This window comes from Tupaia chinensis, unplaced genomic scaffold, assembly GCF_000334495.1.
Source record: "Tupaia chinensis unplaced genomic scaffold, TupChi_1.0 Scaffold000478_3, whole genome shotgun sequence".
Lineage (NCBI taxonomy): Eukaryota > Metazoa > Chordata > Mammalia > Scandentia > Tupaiidae > Tupaia > Tupaia belangeri.
Window position 1 is genome coordinate 1,074,595 of NW_006159990.1, and position 15,949 is coordinate 1,090,543.

At 39.2% G+C, this 15,949-nt stretch overlaps 1 protein-coding gene across 1 annotated transcript in view; it reads left to right on the forward strand.

The window, feature by feature from the left end:
* Positions 1-15,726, forward strand: part of GPR63 (G protein-coupled receptor 63) — a 57,898-nt gene extending 42,172 nt beyond the window's left edge. The window contains exon 2 of the mRNA XM_006156100.3: positions 13,251-15,726. Within this exon, the coding sequence (XP_006156162.1) occupies positions 13,398-14,657 (1,260 nt within the window). The 5' untranslated portion in view covers positions 13,251-13,397 and the 3' untranslated portion in view covers positions 14,658-15,726. The remainder of the gene's footprint in view (positions 1-13,250) is intronic.
* The last annotated feature ends 223 nt before the right edge of the window (positions 15,727-15,949 follow it).

A 15,949-nucleotide genomic window follows, 5' to 3' on the forward strand; every position in this document is an offset into this window, starting at 1 on the left:
AGGAGAAGAGGAAATAAACTGTTTTCTCTGTCCACTGATGCCAATCTTATCTGGCAAGGTGCCTGCCCACGTTGAAGGTGGGTCTTCCTCTTAAAGGTTTCACTACCTCCCAGTGACATTACATCAGGGACTAAATAATAACAAAAGAATAATTTGGAGGACAAATCATTGTCTAAACTATAGCATACAGACATGCATGTATATACATACACATGTGTGTAATTATACACACTCATCTACATATATACAGTGATATACAGTGAGGTCATGTCGAGTGTCATTTTGTGAGCTTTTTTCTTTTGAGAGATTTTTGCTACAGGGTGCTTTCATGTGCTCATGAAAGAGACTGAGACAGAGAGACAGAAAATGAGAAATCATTTCCCAGGGGGGATGAAACCTCTGCAGTCCTTTCTCCTCTGTTCTCCTCTCGGGATTTTAGGCACTCATGCACGTGCAACCAGTGTGAGTTTCAAGGTACATGAGTTTCATGGTGCTGGGTCCAGGACTCAAGCCATCCAGCTTGTGCCACATGGGGAATCCAACACCTCAACCACTATACCACCTGCTGGCCTTATGAGCTATTTTTTGTTCACTCAAAATTTGATTAACATTCTCTGGTGTCATTTCTGTAGATTGACCTTGTTTGTAATAGCTGCTTGATAATTTAGCTTCTGTTTATACCACAAATTTTGTAACTGTTTTTCATTGATGAGCATTTAGAAGAGCCAGCAGATGGCATGGTGGTTAAGGTACCATACTCCCACATGACTGACTGCAGTTATAGTCTTGGAACTGGCGACTTGCAACTCTCACTGGGCATGTATGTGTGCCCTCCCAAAATCCTGAGAGGAGAATGGAGGAGAAGGGATTGTGGAGTGGCCGTCTCCCCAGGGGGTGTGTGATTGCTCTCTCTCTTTCTGTGTGTGTGTGTGTGTGTGTGTGTGTGTGTGTCTGGCAAGCACACATGCCTTATAGCAAAAGTCTGTCTGAAAAAAAAGGGGAGTCTAATTTTTCACTCTGAAATGGTGCATTGAACATCCTTGTCTGTATGTTTATTCTATTATTTTTATAATGTAGAATTCTAGACAGTATTTATTTAAACTGCTTATTTTTCTTTTTTAATTTGCCAGAGGGCATGTGTGCTTGTGAAAGAGAAAAATGGAGAAGAGAGAGTGAAAGAAACAAAGTGAGAAAGCCACCGCCACCTATCCATGAGGTGTGGTCACACCCCTCACCCCTTCTCCCTTCATTTGTCTTTCCTTTCAGACATTTGAAAATGCATGCACGTGTGCTTGCCATGTTTTTCACGCTGTCAGTTTTGGGAATTGAACCATACATTCCACCATGTGGGATCTAGACACCCTAACCATCATGCCACAGACTGGCCCTAAATTGCTTATTTTTTAATTTTTAAATTTTTAAGAGATTTTTGCTGTAGGGCATGTATGCTCACCAAAGAGACAGAGAGAGAGACAGAGAGAGACACAGAGACAGAAAGCAAGAAATCACCCCTTAAGGAGAATGGCCACGCTAAAATCCCATCTCCTCCATTCTCCTCTCAGGAGTTTGGCCATGCACGCACACGTGCCTGGCATGAATTTCAAGTTGCCAGGTCTGGGACTTGAGCCACAGTCAACTAACTACATAGAAGTTCAGTGATGTGACCATTATGCCATCTGCTGGGCCCCAAACTGCTTATTTTTAATATTGTAAAATACTGCCAGGCTACCTTCCAAAATATTGTAGTAGTTTATACTTGCAGTTAAACGATAAACAGTTATAGATAATATAATAATATATATAATATAATAATACACATATAATAATACCTATTATATATAAGTGTATAAGAAAGATATTAGTTACATAAAATAGTTTAAGTATGTAGAAGAATATGGTCATATTATATTCTGATAGCACTCTAAAGTTTACAATTCACATTTGGCTATATTTAATTCTCTCTATGGTGTGATTTACAACTATATTTTTGAAATGAGAACATTTGAGAGTAGGAAAGATCACTGACTTACTAGTCTATCTCAGTGAATAAATGAAACACAGGTTTTATGTAGTAATGGGTTACTACAGATTTGAAGTGAAGGGAGTATATAAAAAATGACTTGAATTAAAGGCAGGTGGCTTGGTGGTTATGGGCGCTGAGTTCCCACATGGCTGACTGTAGTTTGAGCCCCAGACCTGGTGGCTTTCTCTCTCTCTCTCTGTGTCCCTCTCTGGTTGAATTAAAATAAATAGAGTTAAATAAAATAATTATTTAAAAATATGAAGTGAAAAAAGGTTGATATGGGCTATGTTTAGATTTGTATAAATTGACAGGTTTTATGTAGTAATGGGTTACTACAGATTTGAAGTGAAGGGAGTATATAAAAAATGACTTGAATTAAACTGCATGCAAAGAGAAAAGCCTATTTATTGAACCGTGAAAGGCTTTTTCTGACTTTATGTACATATTGTATATATTGGATCATTGGAAAAGTCATGATGCATTTTTGCATAGAAAAATACATCATGACTTTCCTGGCGACTCACTATATATACTGGCAGTTCATGAAATTTTTTTTTTTTTTGGGGAGGTTTTTGCTATAGGACACGTGGGCTCGCTATAGGACACGTGCGCTCGCCAGACAGACAGACAGACAGAAAGTGAGAAATCACCCCCCAGGGGGGATGGCCACGTCGCAATCCCTTTTCCTCCATTCTCCTCTCGGGATTTTGGGCATGCACGCACACGTGCCCGGCGTGATTTTTTTTTTAGTATATGTGCTGCCGAAGCGAGCACCTGGCATGAGTTTAAAGCCACCGGGTCTGGGATGCGAATTGCAGTCGACTACATGGGAGTCCAGCGACATAGCCATTACTCTAACTGCTGGTCGCTGGCAGTTGATGAATTTTAATATCAAGACAGAATTTTGTCTAACGAGTTTCTTCCTAAGGTGTGGTCAGTAGAGTGATGTTCTAAGCCCTCTGTAAGATGTGCTCTCTGAGTCAGAAATAGGCAGACATATTTGTTGGCGCATCTCTGAATGTTAGGTCACTTAGTAAGGTACAGGTTGTAGGATTCTCCTGGAGGGGGAAGAAATGGAAGTCATAAGAGAGAGTCAGTAATCCTAATGGGCTGGCAGATCCAGTGTTCTTAGCAAGTATGTGGATTCCAGGGTGGCCTCTTGTCCAAGCTTGAAATGGCAGTTGGTTTTGAAAATTTTCAGAACAGAGAGATGCACCAGAAAGAAAAGACAGAGGAAAGAAAATAAGCTGAAAGGAAAGCAGAGAAAGAGAAGAAGGCCATTTAGAAGAGCTGAAGGTGGCAGGAAGAGATAAAGACAGAAACGGACCCTTTGTAGTTGACTGGGGTTCAGTGCAGGTGCTCCCCTCTTCTTTTCCTTTTCTCTGCAGTACCCGTTTTGTTGAGGGTTGCCTTGCAGAGTTTGATGGCAGTACTCAGTGCTTCAGCCCGTGGAGCTCTTCTCCAAAAAACAGCTAGCGTTTCTGTTACTGCAGCCCCAGGAGGGCCTTTGGGGCCCTAACAGAATTAGCATGGAGAAATCTTGCCTTTTTCTTAGTATACTCACTTCCGTTAGAGTCTTAGAAATTTCTCACTTCAGTTTCTTTGTTTCATGTGACTTGGTGATTAAAAGGTGACCGTGCTGATTTTAGACACCACATGTGGAAACTAGGCTTATTACTTTGGAACTTTTTGTATTTTTACCATATTGGTATCATTTACACTGACACTCACAGAAAATTCAACATAGGTAAGATTCTTTTCTACTGAATTTCATATTTTGAGGAAAAAAGAGTATTTGAATTTTTCATGCATATGTGGGTTCCATATGTCGTGCACTTCTTGGCAGACCTAGATTTCTGTAATCAGGGCATAGAGCCCTACGTTTATATGAATATCCTCATAAAAATATAGACATATTCCTGCTTCATTTCCAAATCATTTCTAAATTTACTCTAATTGCATTTTAAAGCTAATAATATGGGGACTAGCAGATGGCATAATGGTTAGATTGCTGGACTTCCATGTAGTCAACTGCAGTTCTAGTCCTGGACCCAGCAGCTTAAAACTCATGCCAGGCATGTGTTTCAAAAAGATTTCGAGAGGAGAATGGAGGAGAAGGGATTGCGGTGTGGCCATCCCCTGAAAGGTGATTTCTCACTTTCTGTCTCTTCTTTCTCTATCTCTCTGGTGAGCACACGTGCCCAATAGCAAAAATCTAAATAAATAAATGAATTTAGTAATAATATATGTTTGAAAATTTGTGTGACATGTAAATACAAACAAACTTGTAGTTATGTTTTCTTTTACCATTGACATTTCTGTACATTATTCTTAGTTGCAAAACATAGTATAGTATACTTTCAAAACATAGAGCAGACTTCCTGGGTTTAAATCGTAGCTTTACTCATTATTAGTGTGACCTTGGTTAAGTTATTTGACCTTTCTATGCATTCATTTCCTCATCCTTAAAATGGGGATCATAGGGGACAGCAGGTGGCATGCTGATTAAGGGTGTTGGACCCCCACATGGCTGACCATGCTTCGAGTCCTGGACCTGACTGCTTGCTTTCTCACTTTCTCTCTCTCTCTTTCTGTCTCTCACTCTGTCTCTCTCTGGTCAAATAAAAGCAAATAAAAAATACATAAATAAATTACTACTATTACATAGAGTAGTAATATGATTGCTATTATAATCCCCCTTTTTAAGAATTATTTTACTTAACTAAAATTATTTTATTTAATAGTAATAATGTTACTACTATTTCATAGAGTTGTTATGAAATTGCTAAAAGCTAACTTATAATCAAAGAGCTTACAATAGTTCTTTTATAATTCCTAGTAAAACTCAGAAACAGTTATTCTCATTCTTTGAGCACCTAAATATCTTGGTTAAGTCTATTTTTTTATGCTTCTGTGTGCTTAAAAATAAAATTCATAGTGTCTTGTTTTTTGAGTTCCACTGTTTTTATTCTTAAAGTGTGACTACAGTAGAAATGATGACTAGTTTTCTGATTATTTTTCTTTGATATATATGGGTATTATGTGAAAGAAAGGAGACACAGGATATGAAATATATTGATGCTATGTTTGGTGGTTTCTTGATAAAATTATCCAGGATGTGGGTTTATTCCAGTAAGAACAGAGTCTCTAATAATGATGTAGTCCATGTAAACAATCTGCCACCAGATGGCTTGCTGGTGTCCGCAGGAGATGATGCCATATTCATTCAGTACATTGAATTCTGGTCTCCATAGTGCCAGGTTGAGCACTGAGTGGTTGTAGCCAGATTGGTTGGAGTGAATGGACATCTAGGTTGCTGAGCCCATGTATTGCCTTCATTGTATCTGCCATTGACACATGTTCATGAGCCCTTTAGTGAAGGGCAGAGTGACTGAAGAAAGAGTTTGATTGAGCTTCATACAATGGGCATCTGTCTACCTGATTGTTAAGCTCCTTCTCTCTGAGGTCGCTATTTGGTAAGCGTTTATATGATCCGTCAGCCAAATTGTTAGCCACTGTCTGCAAATAAGTATAGTTCTGTATCTCTGGCATATCTCTTCTAGAATGAACTACCAGATAAATCGTGCAGGTTCTGCCCACTGGGGGGCTTTCCCTTTGCCATGAGCTTTAGGGTTCCTGAATGGGGCTGTAGTGCTGCAACTCTTCACTCTTGGGTGGTACCAGTTTATTGTGTGGACCCAATTATAAACAGGCCTAAATTTCTTTCTTTCTTTAGTTAACTAGTCGTAAAGCATTCCTCTCAGTGAAACCACAGGTAAAGTTTAAAGAGAGGTTCAACATAGCAAGAACAGGCATTATGGGAATCCGAACCACTTGTTCATATTTCCTAATGGTGCCCCCAGGACCTGCCAGGCCTGATTCCATGCATATCACATCTGCTTAAGGTTAACATGCTCTCTGCACATCCAACTCGATGGTTTCAGAAGGCTGGTTCAGTACCAACTTCACGTAGGATATTCACTTTGCATAGCTTGGTTCCAAAATCCTAAAGATCTGTTCTGTGATTCACCTTTAGGGGGCCTGCCTAATGCCATACAGCATCCCTATCCACCACAGACACTTAACAGTGAGTCTGTTAGCTCACACAGCCCAAGTGGCAGAGCCGCTTTCAGAGCAGTCTGGACTTGTAGCTGAGCCTTCACTTGTTATGACTCATTATGAAAACGTGGCAGCTTTCCAAGTAACTTGATAAATGGGTCAGAATAGCATAGCCAAAAGAAGTATATGTGGCTTCGAAAATCCAAAGTGCCTACTAGATACTGTGCACCTTTTTTAGTGACAGGAGGAGATAACAATCACTTTGGAAGGGATATCTTGACATACTATTAGATGCCTAGAAAATCACAAAGATTGCAACCTCTGAATTTTTGTAGGAATCTTTCCTTACCTTCTGGCACACACGTGCCTGACCAAGGTGTGGAGAGAGCATACTATTTACTCTGCAGCCCACGTATAATGGACAGCATGACATTCTGTGGAATGGAGGGGGAGTGTGTGCTTTAAAGTTCTCAAGGCCCTGAAGTAGAATAGTGGACTGCCCACTGGAAGCAGACTGCTTTCAGGTAGCTTCACTTATAGAGAAAAAAACAGAACTTGACAGATCACAGCTGGGAATCAGGTGCCAGGGAATATATAAATTTGTGCCAGCAAGGACACCATATCTGGTGCAGCAAGTGCTATCTCCAAAAACCTATCTGTTTTTACAGGGCTAAAAGGGCAACTTAATGTGGGTGTGGTAGGAATGATCACCTTCATCCGTCAGGTCCTGGATGGTGACCCTAATCGGTGCAATCTCTGCATGAATGAAACATTGCTTTTGGTTTACAATTTTCATAGGTAGAGGTAGTTCTAGGGGTTTGCATTTGACCTTTCATATTGTTACAGCCCTGATTCCACACATTGAGGAACCAGTGAGAGAACCTGTTGGGTATGTCTGTTTTGACTCTGCATTTCAGAACTGGTAGGAGAGCTATGGCGTGAATTCTGGGATGAGTAGGAGTAGGAACTAAGCCCAAACTGTATGAACTATGTGATTTCCAGAAGCTCCTACTTTAAATGGTGAAACAAATCATATTCCAGAGTCAGGGACTAAGTAACAGCAGCTACTCCGGGGACATGGTGGAAATAATGAGCAGCGAAGTGAAAGCTGTAACCAGAACAGTCCGACTTGCAGAGAGCTTTGGTGTCTGATGTGACAGCTTACCCACAGTACCATTTTGGGTCTCTAGGAATGAGTGTTGTTAGGGCAGAGCCATATCCAGCAATTCCACAAAATTCTGGTTATTTTTCTTTTCCTGCTGTACAGTACATCTTGGTAATTGGCTGTAAATGATTTTTGGAGGAAGACTGAGAGGAAGATTTATCATCTAAATTTTTTCTTGTATATAAGGTTCGTCCTCAAGAGGGACTCTACTTCCTTTAACTCAAGAGACTCTAGGTCTGTCTATCATCTCAAGTTGCTTATATGGGTCAAGACGGACTTAGTAGGTTTCTAAACATTTGTCTCTTAGAGACACCATGATCAAACACCAAAGACCTCTGCACGTCAGACTGTTCTGCTTACAGCTTTCACTTTGCTGTTCGTTATTTCCACCATGTCTCTGGAGTAGGTGCTGTCACTTAGTCTCGGACACTCTGGGATAGTGTCATCCCCACCCAATTCAGGAACCCCATTTCTGGATGGTAATATTGCCCATTGTCGTTCCTGGCCTGCAGAGAATTGCTAAGAGGTCTTCAGCAATGCTGGCGAGCCTCTCAATCAATGTATTTCTTAAAACTTTGTGAGGTCAGTGCCCTCGGGATCCTCTGAAGTGATGTAGTTAGAGGTGAGTGAGGAGATCATACACGATAAATCCAATCCGGCATTCCACTATGCTTAAGACTTAGGATAGTTCCCACTATAATAAGGAAGTTGTGGCATCTCAGTTTCTTGTGGTGTAGGCCACCTTTGGAACCAGTCTTCAGTGAAACATTTAGAGCCATTTTCAATTACAAGGGCTAACACATAAGATCAGAATCTATTTCTGCATTTTGCACTTCACACTCAGTTCTGCTGGTACTTGAGTCTCATTATAAGATTAAAAGCAGTGAAGGTGATGGATCAAGGTCCTTAAGGAGAGCCAAAGTCTCTATAAGGAACTAATTTATGTGAGGACCTTACTGATTCTTTAAGAAAGGAGAGAAAGAGGAAGAAAGGTTATTTACATTGCAAAGGAGATTCTGTGGAACAAAGTCCTCAGCTTCACTAGAACTTCTGTGTATCTCCATCTTAATTTTCAGGTCACCATTCCTTCCCAGTCAATGCTCCAACTTTAACAGAGAGACTCTATAAGGTTCAGAACTCAGTTTGTATTGTGGTACAGCTACCTACAAGATTAAACACTGATTTGTTTTTCAGAAATCGCATCTTTTTAAAGTGTATCGATTTCTTCCATGAGAGAAAGGCATGCCACAGTCCATCCCCAGCCTCAGCCAGCCAGGATCATGGTGCATGTGCACACACGTGCTCAGTGTGTGTAAGGAGACCTTGGGATATAAACCCTAGACCTTCCATGTGACTAAAGTATTGCTGAATGTTACAGTACTGTTGTGGCATCGTGACTGGCCCAAAAGTCTCATCTTTGTGACTATGGAAGAAAAGAGTTTCTTTTACATTGTTACAGAATCTTTCTGGTCCTTCACCTGATCCTTTAACTTGAAATCGAAAGTCTTGGATTTACCTTTGTATTTCTTCCAGAAATGCAATTTATGGGCCCCACTCTAGAATCAGAGACTCAGGGAGTGAGGCCCAAGAGTCTAATTTTACAAATATTTCAGGTGATTTTCATCAACTTTGAGAACCACAGACATAGAATAACACTTTCTCAATTGTCAGAGAAAATGATTTTCAACTGAGAAGTCTAAACCAAGATAATTAATCTGGACAGAATAAAGACTTATTCAAACATTCAGAGACTTGAAATTTGCCTCCCTTGCGTTTTTTCTTCAAAAGCCATTGAGTGAATTGTTCCTGGGGAAAAAAAGATGTAAATAAAGGAAGCAGAGAAGTGAAAACAAAGCAGGAAGGAAATATGGATGCCAGGAGTCCAAGACAGAGCAAGATTTCCAGATGACAGTAAGGAGGTACCTATGCTGACCTCTGTGTGCAGACCCAGAAAGTGACTGCTCCAGGGAAGAACAGGAGGACAAAAACTATGTCTCCAAGTTAAAAATGTAGTTGATAAGTTTCACCTTTTAATGTATTGTTTGGTATGAAATTTATCTGGTAGGCTGGTAAAAAAAATTATGAAGAGTTATTTTTAAAAAATCATAAAAAAGTTAATTACCCATTCCAAGAAACCTCATATTTAACAAAAAAGGAAACTATTATACTATTGGCTTATCAGCAAATATATCATTTACATAAATAAACTAATGTCAACTTTAACTTCTCCTGAATTCAAAATTTTAAAACATAGATGCTAGTAGTATAAAGCGAAGAGAAATATATTGGGAGGTGTTATAATAACATCTCCTCATATATTTTCTTAGGAAACCAGGAATTAATATATAAAATCGATGCATCAAAAGTAGTAATTTTTTCATGTTAGGTAGATATATAAAGAATAAACACTTGAGGGACCAGGAGATGACGTAATGGTTACCTCACTGGGATTCCTATGTAATTGACCATGGTTAAAGTCCTGCACCCGGTGGCTTAAAACTCACAGCAGGTGTGTATGTGTGTCCCCAAGATCCTAAGAGGATCATGTAGGAAAAGGGATTGTGGCATGGCCATCACCCTGGGGGTTGATTTCTCGCTTTCTGTTTCTCTGTCTCTGTGGTGAGTGCATTTGCCCTACAGCAAAAATCTCTCTTAAAAATAGAAAAATAAAAATAATGAACACTTGAAATAACCTTTACAGTACTTAAAAATGAGCACCTCTGAAAACAAGCATGGGATCATGAAGGACTGGGCAGGAATTGAATATTTTAAAACTCATTTGATTGTAAAATTAAGTGCATGTATCATAAATAAATACTAAAATAAGTAAAAACTATTCCTGACCTCACAAAATATGGTTTAAATGAAATTAATTACCCAAGTATTTATTGGGCCATGGGCAAAGCATGGTAATCATGTGGGACAATGAGATTAATACAGTCAATCTCTGAGACAAATTTATTTATGTCTCATATATACCTTGTTTACATAGCCTGAATATAATTTCATACATTTTTGTATTTCAGTGATTTGATTGTGATCCATCACATGAGGGTCAGGTGTAGAATTTTCTACTTGTGACATCATGGTGGTGCATATTTTTATATAACATGAAGATTTCTTTTTTAATCTTGGAAAATGTAGTAAGTATTTTTTAAACCAATGCCAAATAAAGATTTGCCATTTGTTAAATCTAGATTAGATTTACCTTTAGGATTGTTGTGCAAGTATTAGCAACCTAAGCTAATTATCTACTCTTCTGGTGCTGCTACTGTCCCATTTCCTTTGGAAATAAAAATGAAAGGATGCAACTTTCATTTAGTATTATACAAAATTCTAAGAAACTTAAGGTCATAGTGGTACTTTATGAGAAGTCCTGAGAGGGAAGATTCTTTTAATGTAGTTACTATGAGCATTCAAAAGCCACTGCTTTGCTTGCTCATTACAAAAAAAAAGGAAGGCCAGAGGATATGTACATTTCAGCGAGCCAGGAGTGCCATGAATGAAGAGCATAGCACAGCTACCCAGGTGAAGGCATTATCAAGTCTGCGCGTGCTGTTTCCTGACACTTTAAGTTCCAGTTCTTTTCCTTAATGTTGAACTACAAAATTGCTTTTATTTAATCCCCTCGTTTACGTTTAATCTATATGTCTTAGGGAAATTGACCATGTATATTTAATAGGCACTGATATGCTGATTAGAAACTCTGTGTTCACTGGCTGGGCTTGACAGTCGGTGGACTTCAGGATACAGGGTGACTGGCATCAAGCTGGCATTTTCCCTCAGGTACCATCCGATGTTAATATCAGTAGAGTTTTTCTTCTAGAGCTGTGCAGTTAATGGAAAAGATGAGCCCTTCAGTCTTCTGTGTGGGCAGCATATGCCTGGCGTCTAGCAGTCTGGAAAACAGCGTAGAGAAAGGAGTGAGAGTTTTAAGTTTGAACACCGGCTCACACCCTCTGCTTTCAGTCTTGCACTTCTATGTTCAGGTTTGGTGCTTGACAGATTCAGTTGTGCCACAGATTTGGGCTGCTGGAATGGGAACGTGTGCTTTCATGTGATTGTTCAGAGGAGAGGAGGCCTGGGTGTGGGAATAGGGTTCCAGTGGCTCAGATTTTCAGCCAGACGTCCAGTTTTCAGCCCCCAACTACTGTGGTAACTGGTATCCACAGTGTCTCTGGGGACCTACAGGGTGTTTCAGGTTCTTCAATGCATTTGAGGGTTCAAGGAAAATGTGAAAAACTGCATGGATTTTAAAATAGTTTATACCAAAGTAAGCTTGTATTTAAATTTCATTTTACTATGAGCTTCAAAAAAAAAAAAAACAAAAAACCAGGTGGTTTATTCCATGTGTGAATAAGTGAGAGAGAGTGAACGAACACCTCCAGTGGGTCCCCATGATGTGATTCACTCCCAACCTCAGTGAACCTTAGATCATAGTCAAGCATGTGCTCAGTGTAGTCAGGGAGTGAGTATGTGAGGATAAATAAAATGTAGTAGGGACAAAGAAATCAAGCTATAAAATTGAGAATAAGTAGTAAAATTGATATTTTGAACAAGGAAATCAGTATTCTCTTTATTCATAAAGGCAACCTTGGATAACAAAGAGAGGCTTATACAAAGATAGAAGTATGATAGAGAGCCCACGATTTGCCTACAGTGCTAGATTTTGGATCTCACAAGAAATGAATTATTGAAATTTTGGATATAACTCTTAAAATTAATGACTATTTCTAGGTCCAAATAATGTGCAAATTGCAATTTTGTTTTAAACATCCGTGCATTTATTTTTTTTTCTCCAATCTTTGAAGAGTTTACTAAAGCAATCTACCTAGAAACCCAAAGGAAGTTCTAACTAAAGAAGTTATTTCTCCAGTAAAGACCTATAGAAGGAAAAACCCATACCACAAACTGGGATAGAAATTTGGTAGATTAAGAAAGCCCCTCACAGAAGACGAAAGGGTTGCAGAAATTGTTAAGGAGTTGGAAATAAGGATAAGAAAAAGGTAATAAAAAATGTCTGAAACAAGATTCTAAATGTCTCTGTAAGTTTTCTGGAATAGATTCTTTATACTTGGATAATTTTTTTGCCATCTTCTTTAACTTTTTTATCTTTATTATTTGGTTAACATCTGTCAAGTTGCTAACACAAGACAGGTATGGTTTCAAGGAGAAGAAATAAACAAGATAAAAGAATAGATTTCAGAAAAGAAAGAGTGAAAATGGGCAGAATTAGGAGAAAAGAGACTATGGGAAACAGAGCTTTAGAAAAATAAGTTTTAGAAAGATGACAAAAACTTTTTACATGTGGGGTTTCTCTTTGTCATGATCCTCCTGACTCAGCTTCTTGAGTAAGTGGGACTATAGACATGTGCGGCCACACCTATCTTTTACTGTGGGCTGGGCCTCCTGTGTGGCTCAGCCCATTGAGTAGCAGCATCAGCCAACACTCACCACCATGGCTGAACCTTTTTCTCCTCTTGAAGGACTTCTCTAGTATGGTTACTGGTGTGATTTCTGGGAAGGAACACTTAAAAAACTACAAAGCTAGGAAACTGTTTCAGATCTTTATTGAAAATAATTATCTACTTATAAGGATATTAGAAATAAAGTGGGTAATTACTGTACGTTAAGTAGGAAACCGAGTTTAGGATACTTTGTTATCTAGTCTTGTGCTAATGTAAAAATGGAATATGAACCTGGACCAAAGGGCTGTTAATAAAAAAAAAAAAATTAGTATGTTCAGGAGAACTGCATAATAAAATCTGTTCATAGTGACTATAGAAAAACCATGTTACTGGAAATGCTTTTTATATGAAAGCCTTACTGTGGTTGACTAAAATTAAAATAATTGAACCACACTATTTTAGTGCTGACTAGGCTGGAGTTATTTTTAAAGGGTTATAAAGAGCAAAAGTGACTCTTGTGATGAAAGGTAAGAAGTTGAATGTATCAGCAAATCTCATTTGTCACTTACTTTTTGCATTTTGGGCTTCTTTTCAGGCAGAAGGACTCCTGCGGAAGATGGAACTCACTGTCCATTTTCCAGAATGTGTTTCCAAGCCCATCAATGGAACTTGATGTTACTGTTCTGTGTTGAAATGCTTAAAAAATTGCATCTCTGCCTGCATCTTCCACCTTTCTGAAACCATGGCCTTCTCGGCAGTGTTGACTGCATCCCATACTGGGGCATCTAACACAACATTTGTAGTCTATGAAAACACCTACATGAACATCACAGCCCCCCCACCATTCCAGCATCCTGGTGTTGGTCCACTGCTTAGATACAGTTTTGAAACCATGACTCCCACTGGCTCAAGTTTCTTGACAGTGAATAGCACATCTGTGTCCCCAACACCAGCAGTTTTTAAGAGCCTAAACTTGCCTCTCCAGATCATCCTTTCTGCTATAATGATATTTATTCTGTTTGTATCCTTTCTTGGGAACTTGGTTGTTTGCCTCATGGTTTACCAGAAAGCTGCCATGCGATCTGCAATTAACATCCTCCTTGCCAGCCTGGCTTTTGCTGACATGTTGCTTGCAGTGCTGAACATGCCCTTTGCTCTGGTAACCATTCTTACCACCAGATGGATTTTTGGGAAGTTCTTCTGTAGAGTATCTGCTATGTTTTTCTGGTTGTTTGTGATAGAAGGAGTAGCTATCCTGCTCATCATTAGCATCGACAGGTTCCTTATTATAGTCCAGAGGCAGGATAAGCTAAATCCATATAGGGCTAAAGTTCTGATTGCGGTTTCCTGGGCAGCTTCCTTTTGTGTAGCTTTTCCTCTGGCTGTAGGAAACCCTGACCTGCAGATACCATCACGAGCCCCCCAGTGTGTGTTTGGGTACACAACCAATCCAGGTTACCAGGCTTATGTGATTTTGATTTCTCTCATTTCTTTCTTCATTCCATTTCTGGTAATATTGTATTCATTTATGGGCATACTCAACACCCTTCGGCACAATGCCTTGAGGATCCATAGCTACCCCGAAGGTATATGCCTCAGCCAGGCCAGCAAACTGGGTCTCATGAGTCTCCAGCGACCCTTCCAGATGAGCGTCGACATGGGCTTTAAAACACGTGCCTTCACCACCATTTTAATTCTCTTCGCTGTCTTCATTGTCTGCTGGGCCCCGTTCACCACTTACAGCCTTGTGGCAACCTTCAGTGAGCACTTTTACTATAAGCACAACTTTTTTGAGATTAGCACCTGGCTACTCTGGCTCTGCTACCTCAAGTCAGCATTGAACCCACTGATCTACTACTGGAGGATTAAGAAATTCCATGATGCCTGCCTGGACATGATGCCTAAGTCCTTCAAGTTTCTGCCACGGCTTCCTGGTCACACAAGGCGGCGGATACGCCCCAGTGCTGTCTACGTGTGTGGGGAACATCGGACGGTGGTGTGAATATTGGAGCTGCCTGATATTTTGGATGATGGCTGTTCTTTATTGATTTTCTTTCACTTGACTTCTCCACTAACACTTTTTTTAAAAAATAGGGTTTGTATGTGCGTGTATGCAGTGTAAAGATAGAATGATAATTACGGACCTCTTACCAAGGATATACAATAGGAAAATGATCACACATGTTACCTCCAGGGTTTAGGACAAATCCTTGATTTAGGATGGAGAGAGAGTTTTTTTTTTTTCTTTGATGGACTTGTTTCTGTAGGAGGAATCAAGATTGTGCTTTTCAGAGCCTGCAGTCACAATGAATTGTGGGTGTGCTGTCTGCTGCTTAGGTGGTATTCTTAGTTGAGTTTATCCATTCTTCTCTTCTGGAAGACACTGCTGCTTTTTGCCATCACGTTGGAGCCAAAACCCCATACATCTCAGTTGATACATATTTAGTTTTATTTTAAAAAATAATCCAAGGGGTTAGTGACATATTTTAAAGGTCTTTACTATTTACTTTGGTGCACTTTAAGAAACAATGTACAAATTAATTCAGTCATGTTTTTCAGAATAGCTTTTATATGTGACATGGTGTGCTTTAGGAAACATGCATTATCATATCTAGGAAAATAACTTTTATGGTTTATCCACATGTACAGTTTTAAAGGAGAGAACAAAAAAATGTAGAAATTCTTCTAAGCACAATTGTAACTCTTCAGAGCAATAGGGTAACATTGAGGAGACAGAGTACCTTTCAAATTTAAAAGGGGCCAGGGTAGTGACTGGAGCAGGCTGTAGGGATTCCTTTTATTCAAGGATTCTTGCCAAGTGTAGCAGGGAGAGGGGGTTACCAATTATGGAAGCCACCATGTGCCAGGAATTGCGTCATTTTGTCCTCACAGCATCCTGTGGGATAGGTGTTACTTTTTCCTTTTTCCGGATGAAGAAAGCAAGTCTCAGAGGGACTACATTTCTGCCCAAGGTTAATGGAAGAACAGGGACCCAACGTGAGACTGTGCTGTTCTACTGTGCCATATAGCGCCTCTTTCAGTTTAGATGTTTCACAGTCAGATGGGAACTCTGTGAATCCTTTACCTTTATTTTTTTTTAGACTAAAACTTTCTTTTTAAAAATAATTACCTTTTCATTTTCAAAAGAAATATAAAACCATTATAGGACTTTGAAAAATTAAAAAAAATACTTAACCATCTTACAAAATAGAACTTTAAAATCTTAGATAAATAAGGCTAGAGAGAAAATAAAGTAATTTTTTAAATTTAATTTTTTAAGATATATTTAATTCC